This window comes from Panulirus ornatus, chromosome 19 (assembly GCF_036320965.1).
Source record: "Panulirus ornatus isolate Po-2019 chromosome 19, ASM3632096v1, whole genome shotgun sequence".
NCBI lineage: Eukaryota > Metazoa > Arthropoda > Malacostraca > Decapoda > Palinuridae > Panulirus > Panulirus ornatus.
Window position 1 is genome coordinate 57,042,735 of NC_092242.1, and position 27,972 is coordinate 57,070,706.

The following is a 27,972-nucleotide window of genomic DNA, read 5'->3' on the forward strand; positions in this document are numbered from 1 at the left end:
CATTCCTTGGATCTCATCATCCCTCATGTCTGAGATACACTTTGGCATCACACCCGTATCAGACCCATCCAGGTAAATACATATTGCTATAAGAACAGCCCCTTCGTAACTTCTAAGACCCATCAGGAAATTGCAGTGGAAACTTTTCACTACAGTTGTATTATTTCTGCTCCATTAAGGCCGACACATTTCATTCGTATTCCTATAATGTTCATGTTAGCAGGTCCAGCCGCTATCCCTCACCGCAATTGCAACTCTAGCAGTTTAGAAACGCTCAGTGACCTTCCCTGCACACCAACACTGACTCTCCTCGAAAACCTGTGCTGTTTTACCAGCCGAAGTTGCTTCCAGTTGTGCTGACAGCCTAGCAGAGTTGTGCTGACAGCCTAGCTGAGGTATTGTCGGTTGCAGTGGAGTCTACCTCCCGTCTTCGAGACATTTCTCCCACCCAGTTTCGGTTTGATTGTTCTTGCTCTCATGCGTGTAGCATCAGAAGACCGTGTCAGGCATAGAAACTTTCCCTTCTCAGTCTCATGCTGTTTTCTGTTTAGATTCATTGCAAATCCGTCATTCATAGAGTCAAGCACGTTTATAGAAAAAGAAAGTTTGTTGATTTCGTTTTCAACAGATGAATGTTTCTAATCTATGATCAAACAACGACTTTCGTTATTCAACCTTTGTACCTCTTTTCTGGCGTGATCAGTCTATAACTAATTCTCCAACTGATACAGCTGCTCAGTGGGCACCTTATTCCTCATTTTCTTCCAACTCCGCTTTACCTTTTTTTCTTTCTTTTTTTTACTTTACCATGTCTCATAGTTTCCTCATTCATTGTCTTCTGAGGCATATATGAACCAAATGGCACACCACCTCGTATCTCAAGGAATGTGCTTCAGTGATGCCCGTCATCCTTGCTCACCTATTTCGTCTTTTTCTAAGACTTCAAACCGTCCCGTCTTAGCAGCACCCCTTGGTGCATCCCTTCCCTGAGGATAGAGACCGAACTAAACCCTTTTATTAACCCTTCTCTCTCTCCTATTATTAGCGTAACTTTAAGGTCGTTAAGCGAGGGTTTAATTTCTTTTTCTTAGATGACTAATATGGCATTCACTGTGCATGGTCTACTGGTGATCATCTCTCGTTTGTGACCCACCCATTCCTCTCAGGAATTTTGATTAATCTTTTCTTGTGTCTCTCGCTACATCTTTAAAGGAATTGTCAACGTGTCGTCTTCTTGAAGCGATATCTTCTCTTTTTGGGATACTTTGTTCGTTTCTGGTGACCAGACCAGGTCAGCAGGGATGAGAAATTAGAACGAACCCAGAAAAAGAGCAACGAGACCAATTTCTTGAGGGTGGCGGTCTTAGATATAAACCTTATCAGAAAAGAGCTATAATCATTCTCTCTAAGACACGCATGTACCGAAGAAATTTGATAGTTTTGAAGATACTGAACAGTTCTCTCTAAAATACGCATGTACCGAAGAAACTTGATAGTTTTAAACAGTTTCAGCTACATAACATACGAAGGTGTATTCAGTTTAGACAGATATTCAATTACCATGAATATCTCTATAAAGATAAAGAGGAAGATGTAATCGCAATGGTGGTAAAATTTTCTTCGGGTGGAGAGTGATAGAACATTGGAGTAAACGTTCTCCAGATTGTAGTAAATGCAAAGACCTTCAGATCAATGATATCTGTTATCGTTAGATGATTCTGTCGTAAAATACATTATTTACCCCGTCTGTCTTCATCAGATTGCTGTCCCAGTGGAGCAGCTGTGAAACTGGTAGCGAACTTTTTCCCGGTCACGTTCTCCGATAAAATCTCCATAGCATTAGGCTTCCCCTATACTACATGGTGGCTTTTTTTTATGCGGTCTTTCCTGGCCGAGAGTTAAGCCGAAGAGAGAGGTGGGTGTGGAGGTGCCGGCTGTGTGTCTGCCACAATCATCTGCAACATCAGCAAACATGAGGTTCCTCCTCCTGTTATAGCTCCTTCCCATGTATCTCGTTACCCCATTCTTTAATGAGGAACCAACAGCTCCATTTATCAGGGAGAAGTACCTTTCCTTATCAGGGATCACCTCACTCTGCCAAGGATCAGCACCATTCCTAATCAGGGATCACCTCTCCATTCCTCGTCAGGGATCCCCTCTCTTCCTTCTCTTACATCCTCCCGTATCAGAGGTCGCCTCCCTTCTTTATCTGGGATTAGCACCCTTCTTTATCAGGGATCACTTCCCATCCTTATCAGGGATCATCCTCCTTATCAAGGGTCACCTCCCCCTCATCGTAGGTCAACTCCCCCTCATCATAGCTCACCTCCCCTCATCATAGGTCACCTCCCCTCATCATAGGTCACCTCCATCATAGGTCACCTCGCCCTCATCATAGGTCACCTCGCCCTCATCATAGGTCACCTCCCCTCATCATAGGTCACCTCCCCCTCATCATAGGTCACCTCCCCCTCATTATAGGTCACCTCCCTCCTCATCATAGGTCACTTCCCTCATCATAGGTCACCTCCCCCTCATCATAGGTTACCTCCCTCTCATCATAGGTCACCTCCCTCCTCATCATAGGTCACTTCCCTCTCATCATAGGTCACCTCCCTCCTTATCATAGGTCACCTCCCCTCATCATAGGTCACCTCCATCATAGGTCACCTCCATCATAGGTCACCTCCCCTCATCATAGGTCACCTCCCTCCTCATCATAGGTCACCTCCCCTCATCATAGGTCACCTCCATCATAGATCACCTCCCCTCATCAAAGGTCACCTCCCCTCATCATAGGTCACCTCCCTCCTCATCATAGGTCACCTCCCTCCTCATCATAGTTCACCTTCCTCCTCATCATAGGTCACCTCCCCCTCATCATAGGTCACCTCCCCCTCATCATAGGTCACCTCCCTCCTCATCATAGGTCACCTCCCTCCTCATCATAGGTCACCTCCCTCATCATAGCTCACCTCCCTCCTCATCATAGGTCACCTCCCCTCATCATAGGTCACCTCCATCATCATAGGTCACCTCGCCCTCATCATAGGTCACCTCGCCCTCATCATAGGTCACCTCCCTCTCATCATAGGTCACCTCCCCCTCATCATAGGTCACCTCCCCCTCATCATAGGTCACCTCCCCCTCATCATAGGTCACCTCCCTCCTCATCATAGCTCACCTCCCTCATCATAGGTCACCTCCCTCCTCATCATAGGTCACCTCCCTCATCATAGCTCGCCTCACCAGTTCTGGGAATGCAGACCCTAAAGGTTAGCTCATCCTTTGGTAAAGGCCAGCTCGTCCCTGCCAGTGCTTGATACGTGTCGCCTCGTCCTTTCTTCAGAGGTGAGCCCCGCCCTCTGGCCAGGTCACTGTGGCTCTCCCCCAAGCCACCAGCGGTCAGTATTCCCCCCCGGGAATTGTCAGGTCCCACCAGTGTGTCTGCCTGGGTGTAAGGAGTGGACCTCGTCAGCTGTCTACTGTACATACATCTTATTTTTTCGGCGTTGTCTCCTGCATCTCTGTCTACCACTGTCTTCCTTCCTGTAATTTTCTCCTTCGTTTCATCTTTGTGTGTGTGTGTGTGTCACATGTTCCTAACGCACCTCCAGCACCGCCTCTGTTCACCCACTCCTCTTGAGCGCCTGTCTAGCCCGGGCCTGTAGCTAGCCCGTGGTTGGGCCGGAGCTCGGCTCCCGGGCCCCTGCACTGCTCTCATTGATTCTCGCACAGCACAGGTGAGGCTCCCGCCAGTAATCAATAGAGGTATGCAAGACTCAGGGCGCACCTGAGTCCCGGCCTTCACTCTACGCCATCAATCCCCTCTATTGGGGACAGATATATATACGGCCGCCCTGCTTATAACAGCAGAGACTCCATGACCAACACATCACACCGGAAGGGGTTTATGTAAATTGGGATATTATTAATTGTTAGATAATTACCAGTTACTTCCTTACTGGTGCAAAGGATCTATTACGACTTGGATTATGTGAAGGATGCAGAGGTGAGCAGATGAGGTTAGGTAGCAACATGTGCGGTGTGAAGTGTGAGTGGGGCTGCCTCCTGCCACACCTGCTGCACACATGTGCGACAGAGGTGAGGTGCTGCTGCCTTGGAGGGGCAGGAGGAGATACGGTAAGGCCAGGATTAAATGGGAGGGAATTGGGAGTCATTGATGAAGAAAACGGAAGATTTTCATAAATGTGAAACTTACTGGATGATTATGATGAGGTGTGGGGACCTTCCCTGGTGAGGTGTGGGAACCTTCTCTGTTGAGGTGTGGGAACCTTCCCTGGTGAGGTGTGGGAACCTTCTCTGTTGAGGTGTGGGGGACCTTCCCTGGTGAGGTGTGGGAACCTTCTCTGTTGAGGTGTGGGGGACCTTCCCTGGTGAGGTGTGGGAACCTTCCCTGGTGTGGTGTGGGAACCTTCAATGGTGTGGTGTGGGGACCTTCTCTGGTGAGGTGTGGAAACCTTCCTGGTGAATTGTGGGAACCTTCCCTGGTGAGGTGTGGGAACCTTCTCTGGTGAGGTGTGGGAACCTGCCCTGGTGAGGTGTGGGGACCTTCCCTGGTGAGATGTGGGAACCTTCCCTGGTGAGGTGTGGGAACCTTCAGTGGTGTGGTGTGGGAACCTTCAATGGTGTGGTGTGGGAACCTTCAATGGTGTGGTGTGGGGACCTTCTCTGGTGAGGTGTGGGAACCTTCCCTGGTGTGGTGTGGGAACCTTCCCTGGTGAGGTGTGGGAATCTTCCCTGGTGAGGTGTGGGAACCTTCAGTGGTGTGGTGTGGGAACCTTCCTGGTGTGGTGTGGGGACCTTCCCTGGTGTGGTGTGGGAACCTTCTCTGTTGAGGTGTGGGGGACCTTCCCTGGTGAGGTGTGGGAACCTTCTCTGTTGAGGTGTGGGGACCTTCCCTGGTGTGGTGTGGGAACCTTCTCTGTTGAGGTGTGGGGGACCTTCCCTGGTGAGGTGTGGGGGACCTTCCCTGGTGAGGTGTGGGAACCTTCCCTGGTGTGGTGTGGGAACCTTCAATGGTGTGGTGTGGGGACCTTCCCTGGTGAGGTGTGGGAACCTTCCCTGGTGTGGTGTGGGAACCTTCCCTGGTGTGGTGTGGGAACCTTCAATGGTGAGGTGTGGGGGACCTTCCCTGGTGAGGTGTGGGAACCTTCCCTGGTGTGGTGTGGGAACCTTCCCTGGTGTGGTGTGGGAACCTTCAATGGTGTGGTGTGGGGACCTTCCCTGGTGAGGTGTGGGAACCTTCCCTGGTGAGGTGTGGGAACCTTCCCTGGTGAGGTGTGGGAATCTTCCCTGGTGAGGTGTGGGAACCTTCCCTGGTGTGGTGTGGGAACCTTCAATGGTGAGGTGTGGGGACCTTCTCTGGTGAGGTGTGGGAACCTTCCCTGGTGTGGTGTGGGAACCTTCCCTGGTGAGGTGTGGGGACCTTCCCTGGTGAGGTGTTGGAACCTTCCCTGTTGAGGTGTGGGGACCTTCCCTGGTGAGGTGTGGGGACCTTCCCTGGTGTGGAGTGGGGACCTTCCCTGGTGAGGTGTGGGGACCTTCCCTGGTGAGGTGTGGGAACTTTCCTTGGTGATATGTGGGAATTTTCCCTGGTGAGGTGTGGGAACCTTGCATAGTGAGGTGTGGGAACCGTGCATGGTGAGATGTGGGAACTTTCCCTGGTGATATGTGGGAATTTTCCCTGTGAGGTGTGGGAACCTTGCATGGTGAGGTGTGGGAACCTTCTCTGGTGAGGTGTGGGAACCTTCTCTGGTGAGGTGTGGGAACCTTCCCTGGTGAGGTGTGGGAACCTTCCCTGGTGAGGTGTGGGAACCTTCCATAGTTATAGTGACTTGAATTTCGACATCGATTTCAAGCGATCATGAATGGAAAATTCTAGGCTAAAATGTTTTTAAATTTTCTGGAATGGCAAACATGGAGGTCTGTCTGCTGTAGGTACCCAGTGTAATCTCTCATGGAGAGTAAGTGGATTATCGTTAACCCGGGGTTGAGTGTGGCAGATACCCCAACTTACTGATGTTTCATTTATATTCCGACAGTAGATTATACTGTCTCTCTGTTTATTAAATTTGGTGTGTCATAACTCTTAAAGTACTGTAATGTTGGCTGTGATAACTTGACCTAATTTTCCGTTTTTCTTAGCCAGACTACAGCAGCACATCCCCGGGACCTCAGCAACGCCTTCCTTCAGCAGCACAAACCCAGGACTTCAGTAACGCCTCCTTCCTCCGGCAGCACAACCCGGGACCTCAGCAACCCCTCCTCCCTCCACACACAACCCCGGTACATCAGCAAACCCTCCTCCCTCCAGCAGCACAACCCCGGGACCTCAGCAACGCCTCCTTCCTCCAGCAGCACAACCCCGGGACCTCAGCAACCCCTCCTCCCTCCAGCAGCACAACCCCGGGACCTCAGTAACGTCTTCTCCAGCACCATCACAAGACCTTGGCAGCGCCTCTTACATGCTGCAGCAGTACCACCACAGGACCAAATCATGTGTTGCCAAGATGTTCACGTCTTACATAGGCCCAAAACTTGAATTGTCACCACGTCTAAAGAAATTGTAAGAGCTAATACAGAATGTTCAAAGGAAAACAACAAAGATGGCACCCGAATTAAAAGAAAAGAGTAAGGGGTGACCTGATCTCAACCTTTTAAGTTTTTAAACCAGATTGTCTATGTAGACGATGACAAAGAATTTGTAACAGATATAAGAAGTAGACAGTCAGGGAACATATCTTGAAATTAAGCAAGAAACTGGTCAAAAAAACATATGGAGAAGTACATCACTTGTATAGTATCAAAGGGGTGGGTGAGTGAAATACACTGAGAGATGATGTGGTAACTGTGGTCAGTATGCAAAAGTTGAAAAGGTTTTACGATCGTAGAGTGTTCATGTGATAATGGCCCTGTAAGTTTAGAACTCCCTCTCCATACAGTACAATTACGTGATTACATCAGCGACCACGGTATCTTGGCAACGCCTCTTGCAGTACAACCAATGGACTTACACGTTGCCTTTATTCCCTCTTGTGGCAGCACCACAAGACCAAACAAAGACTGTCCACTCATGTAGCAACACAGGACCTATACTTCACGTCTTTGCATGTTTCTGCATCAGCAGTAGTAACTGACACATGAGTTGCACGTTCCTGTACGTATTATTATAACTTTTTTACCCGTGTTTGTATGGTTCTTTGTCCCGGTATTACGAAATGATAATAGTCGCACCTCAGTTATTATCAAGTGTAGTCTGAAAGCGCTAATAAAAGCGTTAAGGACGGAAACTGGTTTAGTTCAGCTCAGTTATCTCTCACCATGGCTTTTCTTTTAATGATTATTGTTTATCAAACACATTCTATCTCCTGCAGCAGCTCCACGAGACCAGGCAACGATTTCCCTGCGTTGCAGCACAGCTCGGAGACTCATGTGTCACCTCTCTTCCTGTTCATACACCAGCAAAGATTATACCAGCTCACCTAATTTTATTAATTTTTATTAATTTAACATTATCGTGTTCCCTTGTTTTGTATCCCCTTACTTAATCCATCACATGAAAGAAAACCTATCACCCCTTTAGCTAAGCACAAACCATTCAAAACGGATATTGTTACGGGGAACATTTTTGATATCGAATTATCGGGAGGAAAATCTGGTTCCTTATCGGTTGACTATAATATCGGTAAGAACGTCATACGTATTATTCTTCATGATAATATCACACATTGACTGGCGTGCTTAAGGGTTTTGAATCGAGTTAGAAATATTGGCCATGTTGGGTGGTGGTGGACGGTGGTGGTGGTCGGCGAGGGGAGAGAAGGAGCCAAGTGGAGGTTGGGAATTGTGTGTGCGGCCACCCTCCTCCTCTCCTGCTTCATCAGGCTACACATTCAGTATTATCAGGTGCTGGTGGTGGTGGTGTCCTCTGGCCCACTAGGTCAGTAATGCAACTCACGGTGTGCACCTTTTGGTAATGGAATGATTGATGAGAATATTACAAATTTCTAGTAGGTATTTCTTCCGTTCTGTGTGTGGGGGGAAACTCGTGCAACACACACTGCGGACATTGCTAAATTCCAACATTAATTTACTGCCTAACATAGATTTCATGTTGAATTAAGTTACAGTGGCATGTGTAAGGCAGATTAACAAAGATTGTGTGTAACTTCCCCTCAGAAAACTTAAAAGTGTATTACAAGTGTCTTTTGGACAGTATTGACAGCCATATATAGTCTTACGGGAACATATGTGAGCTGTGCTGGACATAATTGCAATTGATATTGATTATTTTTGTGATAGTGTTTTGAGAAACCGATGCAGAGCTTAATGTATATGAATTTTATAATGAAACTATCCCATATTGTAGTTTATTGGATATGATATGGTAACAAGAAAAACGAATATAATTAGCTTTTCCATAAAAGTTACACATGGAGTGGCAGAAAAGCATATCAGTGGACTACTTAACAGTTAGTGGAAGTGATTCCGAAGGATAATGATCAAGTGTAATGACATGAAATTATATGACAATAATGAATATGAGCATAAATGGTACTACAATAGTAAGGTGATAGTAGGGAGGGCTGTGAAGGTTGGTTTGGGGGTGGGGAAGTATGGGATTATCCAGTTTGAAAGGAGGTTTAATACATGTAGATATTAAGTAGGTCATTGAAACTCCCTCTTAAATTCTCCAATCATCCAAGATTTACTAAAATTATCATGACATTTTAAAGATGTGGTCATGGTCTTTTGTTTGATTTAAACTTTGTTTTGGCATTTGTATGCACACAAGCACATTCTAGTTGACTGAAACACTTTTGGATAAATATTCACCTTGTGGCGAGACAGAATATGGTTAATTGTATAAGTTGACGGTTAAGTAACTCTTGACTGTCATGGAAAGTTGGGAGAAGTGTTTAAAGGTTCTGTTGATTTTTAAAGTTGTTTCATCTACATAGATATTAATGAACCACGATTTCTGTAATCTTTATAACCCTCTCTGCTGTTGTATTATTTGTTAATGCATTATTGTGTTCCAATAATGTGAAGTCTTATTGCCCAAAATACATTTTTCAACGAATTATGACATATGTCCTTCTAAAATTCACGTAAAACTCATTTATTCATTAGTAGTTTTTATAACGATGGTTTGATTAATGTGCAGGATATATCCCATTCTCTCTGTAAGTAGTGTGTGTATATGTGTGGTGGCTTGAAGGCTGCCCAAGACTCATTCATGCATTGCCCTTTGCCAAGCATTCTTTCCCCCCCCCCCACCTCTCTCTCTCTCTCTCTCTCTCTCTCTATTTAGTGTTTAATGTATATCATTATAAGAAGCTGTAATCACTTTCAAACAAATATATGTTAAAAGATACAACTTACAAGAGAAAATAATGCAAGAAATTTGAACGAATTGCAAATATATGGGTTAGTTAGTCAGCATCATTGATGGCCTTTGATGTAGGTTTGTTGGTTCATGCCAGGTTAGTTAAAGTCTTAGTGTCATTACATCTCATATGTAATCTAAACTGAATCACTTTTACTAAGTAGTAGTTGTCTGATGTATTTTCCTCCCACTTCAGGAAATATTTTTTATGTACTGATAACTGGTTCCTTATTTTTACAAGTTCAGGCACCAGCATAGCTGATACCTCATTTTTTTTCTAGCATGATGTATCATAACACCTAAACTAACTGAAATGCAGATCATAACATTTTGTGTGAACTCACCTCCTCTTTGTCTTGAACCACCTGCAGAAGTTTGGTTCCAGATACACTTCATAAAGTATGACATGTCCACAGACCCGAATGTAGGATATGGTTTATCATACCAAAAGTACTTTTGGATATTGAATGATTAATTCTGAGTTCAGTTTAACCTTACATGGAGAGTAGTTTTGTATATTGATTAAATTTATTCTGCAGTGCTGGTGTAGTGTTTAGGGAATGCAGTAATAATTTTAGAGTGATTTGGACCATAATATTTGAGTTAGATAAGGCAACAGAGTGAGGATATGTAGCAGGGTAAATGTGGAGTTGATTATAACCTCATTTAACTCCCCTTGGTAGCCATTATGTTTAGTATAGATATACCAATGTTAGTATGGTGTGCTGCTGGCTGTCACATGGTATGGCTTTTTGTGGGGAGGTTGGATGGTGCCTTGACAGGTCATTTGGTCTTTCTTCTGGTTTTTACATTTGTTGGCAGTAGCAGTGCTCAGTCATAGGTGTGTGTGGTTTGTTTTGTCAGGAATGTTGAACAGTGAGATTAATCTCAATTGCTAAGGAGGAAGTTGATGGTTGTTTAGGGTCTTTTGATATTTTACAAAAAATATTGAATGTTACATGAAGTAACCCACATTTTCCTAGATATATTGTTCATAACTTGGTCATGTTGCCTTCTTTGATAGCAGTCAGTAGAACGTAATGCATCAATTCATGTTGTAGTATTGTTATTTTATAGGGTTGAATTAATAGGTAGCAGTAAGTACTGTATCATGTTTCTCCTCTCATATTATCATTTCTAATGTCTGAAGGCTAATGTAGGTAAGTTTCATCTTCCTTGCTTTGAGATTGAAAAATTTATTCTTAATGCCTTTTGTATGCATCCTTGCATATTCTGTATTATCATGTATCTCTTTCTAGAGTGCAGAGTTCAAGTTTTTTCTGCCTTTTGTGGTACTGTAGTTCATATGTTCCAGACTATCAGTTTTGTATGTGAATTGTTCCTATATTCTAACTTTCTCATTTCCACCTGTTTGTTAGCTACACAAAACCAGTATTCTACTTTGCTTCTTATACATACATATTGAACTTCTACATTATTAACTTTCTGTGTCTTTTTAAGAAGTGTTCATTATCATGTCACTCATTATGTGGCATGAAAGCATCGTCTTAAGGCTATGTTCCATGAATTCATTCAAGTTTTTCATTTATAGTAACACTTAAGGCTTTGACAGTATTTTGTTCCTCACTTATTTCTGTGTCTGGTGTTTGCAGGAAGGTGCTGATGTGTTGTTAATCATTTAATGACTCAATTCTTAAATTTTCCTCATTAACATTCTTGGGCATGGATGATGAGGCCTCATTGATGTATCTGCTTTGCTATCGGCCTTAGTGGCTCAGCCTGACACCGGGTCTTCTCTAATTCCTGCTACTATCTCCAGTTTTTGTAGTTTACCAATACTTTTGGATCCATGAGTAGGTGATGTTTCTGAAGGGGACTGTGTAAAGATTAATTAGAAATAATGGACATTATGCTTTGACAGGTAGATGATTAAGAGTAAGCATGTGGGCCAAACAGTGTTTATAAGTAGCATAATTTTGAATGATAACTATACATTTATGTTGGGATTTGTTTCCATATTATTAGTTGTGTTGGGTATAATTACCTGCGAAGAATACTGTGTGAAAAATCAGTGTGTAGTGAAAAAGCTTTCGGTCTCACATTCTTGTTACAGTCTCTCTCGTAAAGTTTTGTGATTACCAAATCCTTGAGGTAGTTTACTCCTTCAGATGTTTGGTTTTCAAAGTATATTTCTATGATATTCTCATCTGTTTCATTAAAGGTATATTTATTTTCATTCTGGAACCAATTTTTGTCCCAACTAAACTCCCATTCGTGGAGTCCTGTCTTGTTAACAAAAGATTTTTTTAATCAGCGAACCTAAATGCTTTAATTAGCTCACACTCAATTTTCATTCCTACCTTGAGGTCAGAGAGTGCTTCTCTTACCATTGCTTTGCCAAAATTGGTGAATAATACCTGGAACAGAACGGCCCTTTCTGACTTCTGTACATACTGCTCTAAGGTCTGATTCTTCATTAGGACTGTAAATAGTAACTTCAACCAAGATATAGTTGCTTTCATCAAGTCTGTCCCCTCTATCTGTTTACTTTTTTGACATCTCTTGTTAAACTAACCCATAGAACTCACTTCCTTGAACTTGGTTTAACACCTGTGTGCTTTATCTTTAAATTGTCTAGTATTTCTTGTAACATTCTTATGGTACTAATTGCTTTTCGTATTTGCTTCCTGCTCTAATTCCAGAATGATATTTACCAAGATATTCCTCAACTCTTATAGCAGTAATGATTATGAATACTACTGCATCTGTTAATGTTTGACAGAAAAATAGAATTATGTAGTTTTTATTTTTAGAGAGAAGATTTAAATTATTACTCCCCATGATTTCAGAAGTATGGACAAACCACATCTGCGAACCTTTGGTGGAGGCACTGGGGGCATTAGTGGAAATAACAGTCTTGGTGGAGGCGAGTACTCCCAGATTGGTAGTTCAGACTCTGATGACTCACGTTCCAGCATCTCTCGTTTAGATGACAATGAAGGTCTTCCCTGTATTATCTACACTTCAGATGACTCTGCTGATGTAGGCCAGTCAGATAGCACATGTGTGGACTCGGAGGGATTGGGTTACATTGCTCATGATGTGCAGTAAGTTTCACGTTCCAATCAATAGTATCTGCCTGTCTCTCAGAACATAGTTTTCATCTATTTGTAGAGTTTATGTGAATTTCCAGTTTGATAGAATTGTTGTGTGATAAGTCATGAATGGTTTAGTCTGGGTGAGAATGAAAGACTGTTGCTAATAATTAGTCTTTTTAGGCATAATACTCATTTACCTTTGATTTCTTTTTACTGATAATCCTGTGATTTTCTCATTATCTTCCATATATGGTGATATTTGATGAGTGGTTTGGCTAAAGGTTGCCAAGAAATTTTGGCTTCATTATACTTTGATGTCTCTAGTCTGGCAGCCTTGAGACAGCAGTTGTCAAGTTACAGATTTTGCCAGAGTATGGATGTCATTATTAACAAGGGGGCCTGATTACAGATTAGATGAATTATAATGTGAGTTCAGTTTGCAACATATACCTTTATGTTAGTTGTTGAACTTCACTTCCCAATTTCAAGGCTGCACATTGAGCCTAGGTAGTTGATGAAGTGGTATTATATGATAATTTCTCCTCTTGCCAAATTTCATGCTTGCTTTGAGGTGAGAGCACATTTTCATGAGTTTTCAAAAAGGAAATGGAGTATCTCTTAGGTAGATTTAGAGGACCAGGCAAGGCAGATAATCTTCTGTCTTCAGATCATGTGGAGAGTGATGTTATGGACACTGACCGTTTCAACATCAAAGATTGACCAAGGTGAGGAATGAAGCTTTTTTTTTTTTTTTCCCAAAAGTGGAGGCAGTGTTGTCATTGCCAGCCAAACCTTGAAAATACTGTGTGTAACTGGTGTGGCTGGTAGTTTAACAAACCTTTATAGGTTTGCTTTTATGAAAAATGAATGAATTACAATGATTGTGGCAAGAAAGATTAGATAAATAAGTGAAAACAATAGTAATCAGTATTTCAGCATAGTTGAAATGAACAATGAAATATGTTCATTGGCATCTCACTTGACACTGAGGCCTTACCCTTGCACTTTTTAGCACATTATGCTGAAAAATCCACACTTTGATGCATTATTTCAGTGAAAGTAGTTGACCAAACATGTTTTTAAAGTTATTTTTTATTTTTTCTAGTATCTTTGAAACTGTAAGATTAAATACACTTTTTAGCAATTTTAAAAGCATGAATTTTGAGGGTTGAAAAGGAAAAGTTAGTAAGAAAGTAAGGGGTTGAAGGTTACAGCTGCAGTTTTTTTACCCGAATGTTAACTTTAGTTATATGGCAAATTCAACTTACAGAAAACATTTGGTAACTTGCATAAATGACCATGTGTTAAGAGTGGTCAGTTGATGGACTAGAAGAAAGAGAGAATTGTGGAGGGAGTTAGGGTATACTCAGCACAGGGAAACCTTATTGAAGGAAAGTTGGTAATCTTCCTTAGGAAAATAAGGGTGCTCATAATTCCTACTTGTCAGTACTGTATCACTGCTATTATTTTAGTCTTCAGAGGAAAAGACGAGAAGTGTGAAGTATAAAGACTTATGAAAGCATGTGATCATATGAACCATTTTCGATGATATTTTGTAGTTTTAATGTGAGGGATTAGAGGTGAGACAAATCTGGTATTGGGAAAAGAGTCATGATGTCATGATGGCCTGGATTATCAATAGGATGGTTGATGATTTGCTTCAAGTTGTTAAGAATGGAAGACACTGATGACACATTGACCCCAGTATACCACAGCATTCCAGTTCACTCTGTTCCGTACGTGCTTTTCACCCTCCTGCATGTTCAGGCCCCGATCACTCAAAATCTTTTTCGCTCCATCCTTCCACCTCCACTTTGGTCTCCTGCTTCTCCTTGTTCCCTCCATCTCTGACACATATATCCTCTTTGTTAACCTTTCTTCACTCATTCTCTCTGTATGTCCATACCATTTCAACACACCCTCTTTTATTCTCTCATTCATATATATATTATTATTTTATTATCATTATACATAATTGCTGTTTCCCGCATCAGTGAGGTAGTGCCAGGAAACAGATGAAGAATAGCCCATCTACTCATATACACATATATATATACATAAACGCCCATACACGCATATATACATACATATACATATATACATATATACATACATATACATACACAGACACAGACATATGATATATACTTTCTTTCATACTATTCGAAATTTTCTGCATTAGCGAGGTAGCGTTAAGAACAGAGGACTGGGCCTTTGAGGGATTATCCTCATCTGGCCCCCTTCTCTGTTCCTTGCTTGCCTTCATCTATGCCTGTCACTATCCTGCCACACAGGAAATAGCACTACTACCCCCAAGGGGGCTTCAGCAACATGGCACCAAGAAAACAGAGAAGAAAGGCCACATTTGTTCATACTCAGTCTTTAGCTGTCATGTGTAATGCACCGAAACCAGAGCTCCCTATCCACATCCAGGCCCCACAAACCTTTCCATGGTTTACCCCAGACACTTCACATGCTCTGGTTAAGTCCATTGACAGCACATCGCATCGTTCCAATTCACTCTGTTCCTTGCATGCCTCTCACCCTCCTGTATGTTCAGGCCCCAGTCGCTCAAAATCTTTTTCATTCCATCCTTCCACCTCCAATTTGGTCTCCTGCTTCTCCTTCATCCCTCCACCTCTGACACATATCGTCCTTGTCAATCTTTCCTAACTCATTCTCTCCATGTGTCCAAACTATTTCAACACACCCTCATCTGCTCTCTCAACCACGCTTTTTATTACCACACATCCCTCTTACCCTTTCATTACTTACTCGATCAAACCACTTCCCACGTATTCCTTGTGTGTTGTAGAAGGCGACTAAAAGCGGAAGAAGCAGGGGGTTGGAAATCCTCCCCTCCAAATTTTTACTTTTCCAAAAGAGAGAACAGAGAAGGGGGCCAAGTGAGGATTTTCCCTCTTAGGCTTGGTCCTCTGTTCTTAATGCTACCTCGTTAAAGCGGGAAATGGCGAATATGTATGAAAAAAGATATATGTGTGTGTGTGTGTGTGTGTGTGTGTGTGTGTGTGTGTGTGTGTATCATTGCTTCTTCACAATCATTGTTTTATGCATGCTATGATCAATGAAATGAGAACAAAGACTGTGGGTATGAATGGAAGGGCATAGTGAGACAACTTATGTGAGGGACTTTAAATGCTGGAGAAATGTATTTAAATGGCAGGATTGTTGTGTTTGGAATGGGTTATGCAGGAACCACCCTGATTCTGTGCCATGCAGAGTAAGTTGGACAGTCATACTTAGGGTCATCTTCATTCCAAGGCTGACTGTCTGATCTTCATCTTCCTAGATAGATAGCTAGAATGGGTTGAACTGAGGCTTCTTGACTAGATTTTTTTTTTTTTTCAAATTTTTGTTTTTTCAGGATTCAAGACGATGAAGGGTCTCGAAGATTGTTATTAGACTCAGAGTGTCCTAGCCCTCAGCCCTCTCCACAGCCAGATTCCTGCTTCACTATGTCTCATCCTTTAGCTAATGTGACCTTCAGCACAGGTCAGTAGTACAGTTGAAAATTTTTTATTTTGTTTAGAGCAACCATAATGGACTAGGCTACCTTTGCATAGTCTTTCAATATACACAGAGGTCAGCAGTATGATTGATCACATTTCAGATGTGTCTATTTTTGTATTTGAAATATTAGCTTTATGTCTAGCTGACTTATCTCTTTGTATTTTTTATCCTTGTTAAATCTTAAGATAGCTCATTAGTTTATGCTTAATCTCCTCTAGATACTATTTCACACATTTTGGAAAATTTAATAGTATTGCAATCTTATGCACTTATTCTTTTACCGAGTCCTTCCACCATAACTTTTATATGGTAGTGTAATGGATCCCTCATGGTTGACTCTCTTCTTTGATATACCTTTGGACTTCCCTGCATATATTTCCATTTTTTTGCAAATACCCTCTTAGTCCATCATACCATATCTGTTCTTTTCTTACATTCATTCATACCTCTTCAGCTATCCATTTTCACCCTTTTTGATCAATCCATATTTTTAACAAGTCCATATTATTATGCTCTGTACATAGGTTTTTAAGAACTCTTACAGAGTTTGGGGTGGTATAAGCTATTTTTATAGTATGTTAATTTGATACCGCTATAACTTGGAAATTAGTGATATTGAATCACACAAGCTACAAAAATAAAAAATAGACTGAAAATTAAGCTATTTTTGAACCTATAACTTCAGCAGAAGGGGGTGGTAACATGGATTACTCCAGCTTGGGCAGAGATCCAAACAATTTCCACTTTGTGTGAGATTTGATTTGCAAAAATATTAATTGTTTTTCAAGAACTCAAGAAAAGCAGAAGTAGATTTCCATGGAACATGGTAAGTAATGATAACAGCAATGCAACTGGATGTGTTAGTGTTAATGGTAATGGTAAAGTTTTGGTTTAGCCTGTAGGCAGCAGTATTGATGAGTTTATAACAAACTGTAAAGTGTTTAAATGGTCATATTGTAAAAGTAACACCAAAGTCAAAATCATGTTGTGAACATCGTTGCAACCTCGTGTATGGTCCATAGGCTGTGCAAAATGACTTGGCTAGGTGATTGAAGTGTTGAGTGTTTTCAGCCATATAAGAGTGGAAATTGTGCTACTACATTATACGTCTTCAAGTAGATCTTGAGAATAATAAGTAATTATTGAGAGGCACATATACCATTTGAACAGGGTACTGGTCCCCATAAATTTGTTAATGGAAATAAAATGCTTCCTTGCAATTTTTGGATTGATTTTTTTTGTAGATTTGAGTCTCTTCCGGATGAAATTCATCTAAATTATTAGTTTTATTGAATTAGAATATATATATAATATTTTTTTTCTCTTACATATTTGCCATTTCCCATGATAGCAAGGTAGCGTTAAGAACAGAGGACTGAGCTTCAGAGGAAATTTCCTCACTTGGCCTCCTTCTCTGTTCCTTCTTTTGGAAAAGTAAAAACTGGAGAGGAGGATCTCCAGCTTTCCTTCATCCATTCCCAATGCCAACCCACTCCAAAGGAAACAGCATTGCCAGGAAAACAGACAAAAAAGGCCACATTCATTCACACTCAGTCTCTAGTAGTTATGTGTAATGTATCGGAACCACAGCTCCCTCTTCACATCCAGGCCCCAAAGACCTTTTCATGGTTTACCCCAGATGTTTCACATGCCCAGGTTCAGTCCACTGACAGCACGTGTGTGAGAAATACTTAGGAAAATAGATGGATTTGTATGGCATTTATGGATCTGAAGGCTTATGACAGGGTGGATAGAGATGCTTTATGGAAGGTCTCAAGAGTATATGGTGTGAGAAGTAAGCTGCTAGAAGCAGTAAGAAGTTTTTATCAAGGGTGTAAGGCATGTGTATGAGTAGGAAGAGGTGATTGGTTCCCAGTGAAGGTCCATCTGTGGCAGGGATGTGTGATGTCCCCATGGTTGTTTAATTCGTTCATGAATGGGGTGGTTAGGGAGGTAAGTGCAAGAGTTTTGGAGAGAGAGGCGAGTATGCAGTTTGTTTGGGGATGAGAGGGCTTGGAAAGTGAGTCAGTTGTTGTTTGCCGATGAAACAGCAGTGGTAGCTGATTCAAGTGAGAAACTGCAGAAGTTGTAGACTGAATTTGGAAAAGTGTGTGAAAGGAGAAAGTTGAGACTAAATGTGAATAAGAGGAAGGTTATTAGGTTTGGTAGGGTTGAGGAACAAGTTAGTTGGGGTGTGAGTTTGAATGGAGATAAATTGGAGGAAGTGAAGTGTTTTAGATATTTGGTGAGTGGACTTAGCAGTGAATAGAACCATGGAAGTGAGTCATAAAGTAGGGGAGGGGGCAAAGGTTCTGGGAGTGATGAAGAATGTATGGAAAGAGAGAACGTTATCATGGAGAGCAAGAATGGGTATGTTTGAAGGAATAGTGGTTCCAACAATGTTATATGGTTGCAAGGCGTGGGCTATAGATAGGGTTGTGCAGAGGAGGGTGGATGTGTTGGAAATATGTTTGATGACATGTGTGAGGTGGTTTGATCGAGTAAGTAGTGAAAGTGTAAGAGAGATGTGTGGTAATAAAAAGAGTGGTTGAGAAAGCAGAAGAGGGTGTTTTGAAATGTTTTGGTCACATGGAGAGAATGAGTGAGGTAAGATTGACAAAGAGGATATATGTGTCAGAGGTGGAGGGAACAAGGAGGAGTGGGAGACCAAATTGGAGATGGAAGGATGGAGTGAAAAAGATTTTGAGCGATCGGGACCTGAACATGCAAGAGGGTGAAAGGCATGCAAGGAATAGAGTGAATTGGAATGATATGGTATACTGGGGTCGACATGCTGTCAGTGGATTGAACCAGGGCATGTGAAGTGTCTGGGGTAAACCAAGGAAAATTTTGTGGGGCCTGGATGTGGAAAGGGAGCTGTGGTTTTGGTGCATTATACATGACAACTAGAGACTGAGTATGAACGAATGTGGCCTTTGTTGTCTTTTCCTAGCGCTACCTTGCACGCTTGTGGGGGGAGGGGGTTGTCACTTCATGTGTGGCAGGGTGGCGACAGGAATGAATAAAGGCAGCAAGTATGAATTATGTACATATGTATATGTCTGTGTATGTATATATATGTATACTTTGAAATGTATAGGTATGTATATGTGCATGATTGGGAATACCTGGTTTAAAAAGAGAGATATACATAAGTATATATATGTAAGTAGGAGAGATGGCCATAGAGCATTATTGGACTACGTGTTAATTGATAGGCATGTGAAAGAGAGACTTTTAGATGTTAATGTGCTGAGAGGGGAGGGATGTCCGATCGTTATCTTGTGGAGGCAAAGGTGAATATTTGTAGAGGATTTCAGAAAAGAGAGAATGTTGGGGTGAAGAGAGTGATGAGAGTAAGTGAGCTTGGAAAGGAGACTTGTATGAGGAAGTACCAGGAGAGATTGAGTGCAGAGTCGAAAAATGTGTGAGGAAGAACTAGGAGAGATTGAGCGCAGAGTGGAAAAAGATGAGAGCAAATGATGTAAGGGGAGTGAGGGAGGAATGGGATGTATTTAGGGGAAGCAGTGATGGCTTGTGCAAAAGATGCTTGTGGCATGAGAAGGGTGGGAGGTGGGCAGATTAGAAAGGGTAGTGAGTGGTGGGATGAAGTAAGATTGTTAGTGAAAGAGAAGAGAGAGGCGTGTGGATGATTTTTGCAGGGAAGTAGTGCAAATGACCAGGAGATGTATGAAAGAAAGAGGCAGGAGGTCAAAAGAAAGGTGCAAGAGGTGAAAAAGAGGGCAAATGAGAGTTAGGGTGAGAGAATATCTTTAAATTTTAGGGAGAATAAAAAGATGTTTTGGAAGGAGGTAAATAAAGTGCTTAAGACACGAGAACAAATAGAAACATCGGTGAAGGGGCTAATGGGGAGGTAATAACAAGTAGTGGTGAAGTGAGGAGATGGAGTGAGTATTTTGAAGGTTTGTTGAATGTGTTTGATGATAGAGTGGCAGATATAGGGTGTTTTGGTCGAGGTGGTGTGCAAAGTGAGAGGGTCAGGGAGAATGGTTTGGTAAACAGAGAAGAGGTAGTGAAAGCTTTGTGGAAGATGAAAGCTGGCAAGGCAGTGGGTTTGGATGGTATTGCAGTGGAATTTATTAAAAAAAGGGGATGACTGTTTTGTTGACTGGTTGGTAAGGATATTCATGGTGAAGTGCCTGAGAATTGGCAGAATGCTTGCATTGTGCCATTTTACAAAGGCAAAAGGGATAAAGGTGAGTGTTCAAATTATAGAGGGTATTGATTGAGAGGGTGAAGGCATGTACAGAGCATCAGATTGGGGAAGAGCAGTGTGGTTTCAGAAGTGGTAGAGGATGTGTGGATCAGGTGTTTGCTTTGAAGGATGTATGTGAGAAATACTTAGAAAAGCAAATGGATTTGTATGTAGCATTTATGGATCTGGAGAAGGCATATGATAGAGTTGATAGAGATGCTCTGTGGAAGGTATTAAGAATATATGGTGTGGGAGGCAAGTTGTTAGAAGCAGTGAAAAGTTTTTATTGAGGATGTAAGGCATGTGTACGTGTAGAAAGAGAGGAAAGTGATTGGTTCTCAGTGAATGTAGGTTTGCGGCAGGGGTGTTTGATGTCTCCATTGTTGTTTAATTTGTTTATGGATGGGGTTGTTAGGGAGGTGAATGCAAGAGTTTTGGAAAGAGGGGCAAGTATGAAGTCTGTTGGGGATGAGAGAGCTTGGGAAGTGAGTCAGTTGTTGTTCGCTGATGATACAGCGCTGGTGGCTGATTCATGTGAGAAACTACAGAAGCTGGTGACTGAGTTTGGTAAAGTGTGTGAAAGAAGAAAGTTAAGAGTAAATGTGAATAAGAGCAAGGTTATTAGGTACAGTAGGGTTGAGGGTCAAGTCAATTGGGAGGCAAGTTTGAATGGAGAAAAACTGGAGGAAGTAAAGTGTTTTAGATATCTGGGAGTGGATCTGGCAGCGGATGGAACCATGGAAGCGGAAGTGAATCATAGGGTGGGGGAGGGGGCGAAAATCCTGGGAGCCTTGAAGAATGTGTGGAAGTCAAGAACATTATCTCGGAAAGCAAAAATGGGTATGTTTGAAGGAATAGTGGTTCCAACAATGTTGTATGGTTGCGAGGCGTAGGCTATGGATAGAGTTGTGCACAGGAGGGTGGATGTGCTGGAAATGAGATGTTTGAGGACTGTGTGGTGTGAGGTGGTTTGATCGAGTAAGTAATGTAAGGGTAAGAGAGATGTGTGGAAATAAAAAGAGCGTGGTTGAGAGAGCAGAAGAGGGTGTTTTGAAATGGTTTGGGCACATGGAGAGAATGAGTGAGGAAAGATTGACCAAGAGGATATATGTGTCGGAGGTGGAGGGAATGAGAAGTGGGAGACCAAATTGGAGGTGGAAAGATGGAGTGAAAAAGATTTTGTGTGATTGGGGCCTGAACATGCAGGAGGGTGAAAGGCGGGCAAGGAATAGAGTGAATTAGATCGATGTGGTATACTGGGGTTGACGTGCTGTCAGTGTTTTGAATCAGGGCATGTGAAGCGTCTGGGGTAAACCATGGAAAGTTGTGTGGGGCCTGGATGTGGAAAGGGAGCTGTGGTTTCGGGCATTATTGCGTGACAGCTGGAGACTGAGTGTGAACGAATGGGGCCTTTGTTCTCTTTTCCTAGTGCTACCTCGCACACATGAGGGGGGAGGGGGATGGTATTCCATGTGTGGCGAGGTGGCGATGGGAATGAATAGGGGCAGACAATGTGAATTGTGTGCATGGGTATATATGTATGTGTAAGTGTGTGTATATATATGTGTACATTGAGATGTATAGGTATGTATATTTGCGTGTGTGGGCGTGTGTGTGTGTACATTGTGTATGGGGGTGGGTTGTGCCATTTCTTTCGTCTGTTTCCTTGCGCTACCTCGCAAACGCGGGAGACAGCGACAAAGCAAAATAAGAATAAAAAAAAAAGTCTTTTGAGTACTCCTGGGAAATTATTTTGGAGGGTATTGATTGAGAGGGTAAAGGCATGCACAGAGCATCAGATTGGGGAAGAGCAGTGTGGTTTCAGAAGTGGCAGAGGATGTGTGGATCAGGTGTCTGCTTTGAGGAATGTATGTGAGAAATACTTAGGAAAGCAAATGGATTTGTATGTAGCATTTGCGGATCTGGAAAAGACATATGATATAGTTGATAGAGATGCTCTGTGGAAGGTATTAAGAGTATATGGTGTGGGAGATAAGTTGCGAGAAGCAGTGAAAAGTTTTTATTGAGGATGTAAGGCATGTGTACGAGTAGGAAGAGAGGAAAGTGATTGGTTCCCAATGAATGTCAGTTTGCGGCAGGGGTGTGTGATGTCTCCATGGTTGTTTAATTTGTTTATGGATGGGGTTGTTAGGGAAGTGAACGCAAGAGTTTTGGAGAAAGGGGCAAGTATGCAGTCTGTTGTGGATGAGAGGGCTTGGAAAGTGAGTTAGTCATTGTTTTCTGATGATACAGCGCTGGTGGCTGATTTGGATGAGAAACTGTAGAAGTGTGTGAAAGGAGAAAGCTGAGAGTAAATGTGAATAAGAGCAAAGTTTTAAGGTGCAATAGGGCTGAGGGACAAGTAAATTGGGAGGTAAGTTTGAATGGAGAAAAAGTGGAGGAGGTGAAGTGTTTTAGATATCTTGGAGTGAATTTAGCAGCGGATAGAACCATGGAAGCGGAAGTGTGTCACAGGGTGGGGGAGGGGGCAAAGGTTCTGAGAGTGTTGAGGAATGTGTGGAAGGCGAGAACGTTATCTCGTAGAGCAAAAATGGTTATGTTTGAAGGAATAGTGGTTCCAACAATGTTATATGGTTGCGAGGCATGGGCTATAGATAAGGTTGTGTGGATGAGGATGGATGTGTTTGAAATAAAATGTTTGAAGACGATATGTGGTGTGAGGTGTTTTGATCAAGTAAGTAATGAAAGGGTGAGAGAGATAGGTGGTAATAAAAAGAGTGTGGTTGAGAGAGCAGAATAGGGTGTATTGAAATTTTTTGGTGACATGGAGAGAATGAGAGGAAATCTTGACAAAGAGGATGTATGTGTCAGAGGTGGAGGGAATGAGAAGTGGGAGACCAAATTGGAGGTGGAAGGATAGAGTGAAAAAGATTTTGAACAATTGGGGCCTGAACATGCAGGAGGGTGAAAGGCATGCAAAGAATAGAGTGAATTGGAATGATGTGGTATACTGGGGTCGACGTGCTGTCAGTGGATTGAAAGGGAGTTGTGGTTTCGGTGCATTACACATAACAGCTAGAGACCGAGTGTGAATGACTGTGGCCTTTGTTTTCCTTTCCTAGCGATACCTCGCACGCATGTGGGGGGAGGGGGTGTCATTACAGGTGTGGCGGGATGGCGATGGGAATGAATGAAGGCAGAAAGTATGAGTGTGAACTACATGTGTATATATGTTTGTGTATGTACATGTATTATCCCTGGGTATAGGGGAGAAAGAATGCTTCCCACGTATTTCCTGTGTGTCTTAGAAGGCGACAAAAAGGAGAGGGAGTGGGGGGACTGGAAATCCTCCCCTCTTGTTATTTTTTTAATTTTGCAAAAGAAGTAACAGAGAAAGGGGCCAGGTGAGGATATTCCCTCAAAGGCCCAGTCCTCTGTTCTTAAAGCTACCTCGCTCACACGGGAAATGGTGAATAGTTTGGAAGAAAAGAAAAAGATGTATATGTATGTATATGTTGAAATGTATAGGTGGGTGTTTATGTATATACCTGTGTATGTGAGTGGATTGGGCCATTCTTTCATCTGTTTCCTTGTGCTACTTCGCTGATGCGGGAGACATCAACAAAGTATAATAAATGAAATGGTATAGATATTTCCTGCATTAGCGAGGTCACGTTAAAAACAGAGGATTGAACCTTAGAAGGAATATCCTCACTTGGCCCCCATCTTTATTCATTTTTTGGAAAATGAAAAATGGGAGGGGAGGATTTGCCATTATTGGAGGTTTTTTAGATGTGTTAAATTATTCAGGAATAGTAATTTTTTAAGATGTGTTATATATGGGAAATATTGATTTACATAAGCAAATGCTGCTTGGTGATGTCGTAAATAGCCATTAAGCAAATGCTACTTGGTGGTGTCATAAATGGCCATTGAAGTATGTCAAGATTGCTGCCTTGGTCTTGCCATTAGCTAGCCTCTTGCACAGCTCCATCTTTTTCCTAAGGCTTAAAATGTTTTTCTTGTGATTCATGCAAAATGTATATTGCTTCAGGGAGCTGATAACACTTGAAAGGGGCCATTCTTCACTGTGGTAATCCATGGTGCACACTATGTGCAAATGTGCAAGACCAGTCCATAACTCTGTGCCAGAAAGCACATGGGAGACAGCAAACAATCACCAGCACCATGAAATACAGGATGCTGAATACACTTGATTGCTGTGATGCAATGCACTTGCAGTTTGAAATATTTTCACATATCTTAATTTTTTCAAATTTGTTTTTGGAAAATGGAGGATTGCCAACCAAAATTGAAAAATACACATTGTTTTGAAAATTTTTTGTCTAGTTTTGGACAACAGTGGTTTTACTGTACTTGCTTTTCAAATGGGGCCTATGCATAATGATGTCAAGCTTTTGTGAAGCTTTCCACTACTGTGATACTGAGTACAGTAGTCTCCTGGTTACCGCTGTGTTACCAACTGGAGTTTTGAGTTTACATGCTTGAGATAATGTACAGCATTTTACCATCTGCTGCATAATGTTTTGAGTATCAATAGTTTTTTTTTTTATTTTTTTTACCTATCAGGTGAGTATTGCAGTGGCTGGTGATCCAGCACGGTGGCAGTGTGAAGGTGTACATGCTGATGCACAAGTGAAATAACTTTATCACCCAATCCTTGTCACATGCATTTTGTGTGTGTCATTCTATCTTACTGTGACCCTCACTGAGTGAGGAACTCCATAAGCAACCTCAGTGCAGTACAATTTTTTGATTACTTTTTAACCTGTTTGCTGCTTTTTGCTATAAGATATGGCTTCTTAAGCATGAAGCTAGTAATGCAAGTGGTTCTACTCCAGGGAGGACAAGGAAAGTGATGTAAAAGTGGATTTATAAGATCATTTTGCATGTGGTGAAAGTGCAGCTTCCTTTGGGAGGGATTTTAATGTTAATGGTTCTCTAGATGAAACTGTTGAGAAATATTAGTCTTCCTTTCGTGCAGCATATCTGGCTGGCTGCTTTGTGCGAGTTCAGGGGCCAGCACATGGCAGTTGAGGTGGTGCATTATTTCTTTATTGCTTTTTTTTTTTTTTTTACAGTTTTGCACATCATTTCTCAATTCCTTTGAAGTGTTCATCATAGGACATAGGATCACTACCCCCAGTCCCCCAATTTTCCATAAGGTATGTCTCTCAAGGGTCACTTCCCATGATCCCCAATTTCCCAGTTTTGTTATCTGTGGTTTTGCTAACCACAGGGTCTTCTGGGAACCTAACCTCCAGGTTATCATAGGACTTCTGTACCCCTTTTTTTTTTAGCTCAGTCTGGGCTTCCAACAGAACACTTGCTGTGAGAAGATGGCCTCTTTAGCCATTAATGAGTGACATAAACTTCAACCCCAAAAGGAGGTTTTGCTTGGTACTCTTCCTAGAAGGGTCCTGAGATAAGCTTGCAGGGATTAAATGAATACATCCAAAGCAACATTGCTTTTGTAATGATAAAATTAGATTTCTTCGTCTAGATGCTGTGTTATGTAGACTCAGTAAGATATTTATTGGTGGCTCAGATGGGTGTAGGATTTGCTGTAGTTATTGAAAGAAAACTTCATATAGCAAAACAACCAAGAATCTGTAATCTACTCCAATTCCCAGAATGCACTTCCAGTTACATCATGTGCTCTAATGCATTAACTTGTTCAAAGAGTCCAAGTTTGGATTGTTAGAACCCACTCAAAGAATAAGAATGTTGAATTCTGCTGGTTTCATAGATATGTTGTTATCAGTAGTAATGAAACAGCAGATCTATCTATCTATGTGTATCTTTTGTATCTCTGATGCCTGTTCACTTTTGGAACTCCCTCAAGGGGATGGCCACAGCGGTAGTCTCCATAACTACTGAACTTCAGTGCTGCTTCTTAGCCTTTAGTGCCTCACACTTAACAGGCCACTGGCAGGGGGCAAGTCTAGCACTGTGTTTGTAGAGGCTTCTACCTAATGTTCCCCCTGACAGCTTCTACCTTAGGCTCCTGCCCAATGTTCCTTCAGCAGATGCTGAGGCTTAAGCAACCATATGCTGTACAGTATGCGAGAATTATACTTGATTTTTATGGGGAGAATTGATCATTAAATGATGTAAATGTCAAGGAGATGGGACTTGTAAGCCCCAAATTTTGGAAGGTGAAGAAAGTAGTTAAAAGTATAGCTTTCCACTTTCAACAGGAATCTCTGTTTTGAGACATTTCTTAGTGAACTGAAAACTCGTCATATTAAGTTGACTCATGATCATTTAAAGGAGAGGTGTGCTCCAGTTTGTAATTCCTGCTGTTGCAGTGTTACTATGAAACATTTACTTCTTTTATGTCATAAATAAGAGTTTCTAGAGTTAAATTTGAGTGATGTACAGTAGTAACAGTGGAAAAAATTAAATTGTTGGGGATGTTATAGATGATTTTATTAACCCTTTGGCCGCCAATCATGACAAAAGTTGTAACACACATTATTCCTTGTCACCATTAAATACATCAGTTCATGGTCAAAACAGTTTGTATGTCTTTGCAATTTGTTGACCCTCCCCCAGCCAGGAAATAACCTGAAGTTCCAGTAAGGTGCTGCCCCTACATGGTGGCTAGTTGAATCTTCACACCTTAATAATGACACATTCACCTGATGACTGCTCTCAATTCAGTTATTCACTTATCTCTATTTCTCTTTGTACTGTTTTCACCATTTGGTGATATAGGTGCATTATAATGTTGAGATATGCTGTGTAAGTTTGTGTTTTGTATTATAATGCAAAGACAATGATGGCACATAACATTTTTGATGAGTGTTTACGAGTGGGTAACACTGGGTTAATTAGTAATCCTTTAGTTGTGGCTCTTATTGGTTTATTATGTTACACTGCATAAATATAGTTATATAACAATTATATGCGATGTTAATGTGTGCTCTTGAGCTAGCATTGTGATGGTGCTTAGAATCCCTTTGAATCAGGTTATTTGTAATTTTCATGCCCTTTACAGTTCGTTTATCATTATGAGTGCAAGGAGCAAGAAATCTGTTACACAAAGAAATTTTTGCTGTCCTGTATCAATAATACCCTTAAATACTTTATATTCATATTTCTTCTTTCCCCCCATGCTTTCAGATGTTTTTAGTAGATATCAGTGCAAGGTATGGAAACTTTCTCTTTTACCTTGATAAAAAATATTACGAAAGTAATAATCACTATTTTCATAATTTGCTGGAGAATTGACACCTTTCAAGAATTCAACTGAAAATTCATATCACGGCCAAAGGGTTAATGTATATAATTTAAAAGAAATTTTAAAGGAAGCTAAGATATATAATTCTTTATTAACAGTTTTGCTGTTCAATGTTCATGTTGAAAAGCACAGAATATCCATTATGCTCTAGTGCTTTGCAAATTTCTTAGAATCAGTCTACCTTGGCCTTCCTTATAGACCTTTCATTGGAGGAAAGCTAATGAAATATTATAGCTAGGTGCTCTTTTTCCATGTGCTAGCCCAACCATCATGGCAGAATCTCATTAGAGGAAGATACTTCACCTGTGTCAAAATGATACATGAGTGTAGATGTTGTAGCTGTGCCTCGTGCCTGTGGAATTCTTACTTTAGGAGAATCAGTTCTCCAGGTTCTTCCACTCACTTTTGAAATTTTTTTTTTTTATCTTGGGATTAGTCTTGTCAGAAGTCTTTCTCTGACCCTCCTCCTTGTGGGTATGTGCTCATGCTGGCTCGTAGGAACACCCGCAGAGGAGAGAAAGGTAAG

General features: G+C 41.7%; 1 protein-coding gene across 10 annotated transcripts in view; it reads left to right on the plus strand.

The window, feature by feature from the left end:
- Positions 1-27,972, plus strand: part of LOC139755542 (amino acid transporter heavy chain SLC3A2-like) — a 123,169-nt gene that overhangs the window by 36,622 nt on the left and 58,575 nt on the right. For 3 of the 10 annotated variants that reach the window (XM_071673955.1, XM_071673960.1, XM_071673962.1), the window contains exons 1-3: positions 7,820-7,963; positions 12,223-12,480; positions 15,857-15,984. In XM_071673955.1, coding sequence (XP_071530056.1) covers positions 12,227-12,480; positions 15,857-15,984 — 382 coding nt within the window. In that variant the 5' untranslated portion in view covers positions 7,820-7,963; positions 12,223-12,226. Of the gene's footprint in view, positions 1-6,168; positions 7,181-7,689; positions 7,709-7,819; positions 7,964-12,222; positions 12,481-15,856; positions 15,985-27,972 lie in introns of those variants that run through there. The other 7 variants (XM_071673956.1, XM_071673961.1, XM_071673963.1 and 4 more) reach the window with 4 other exon arrangements.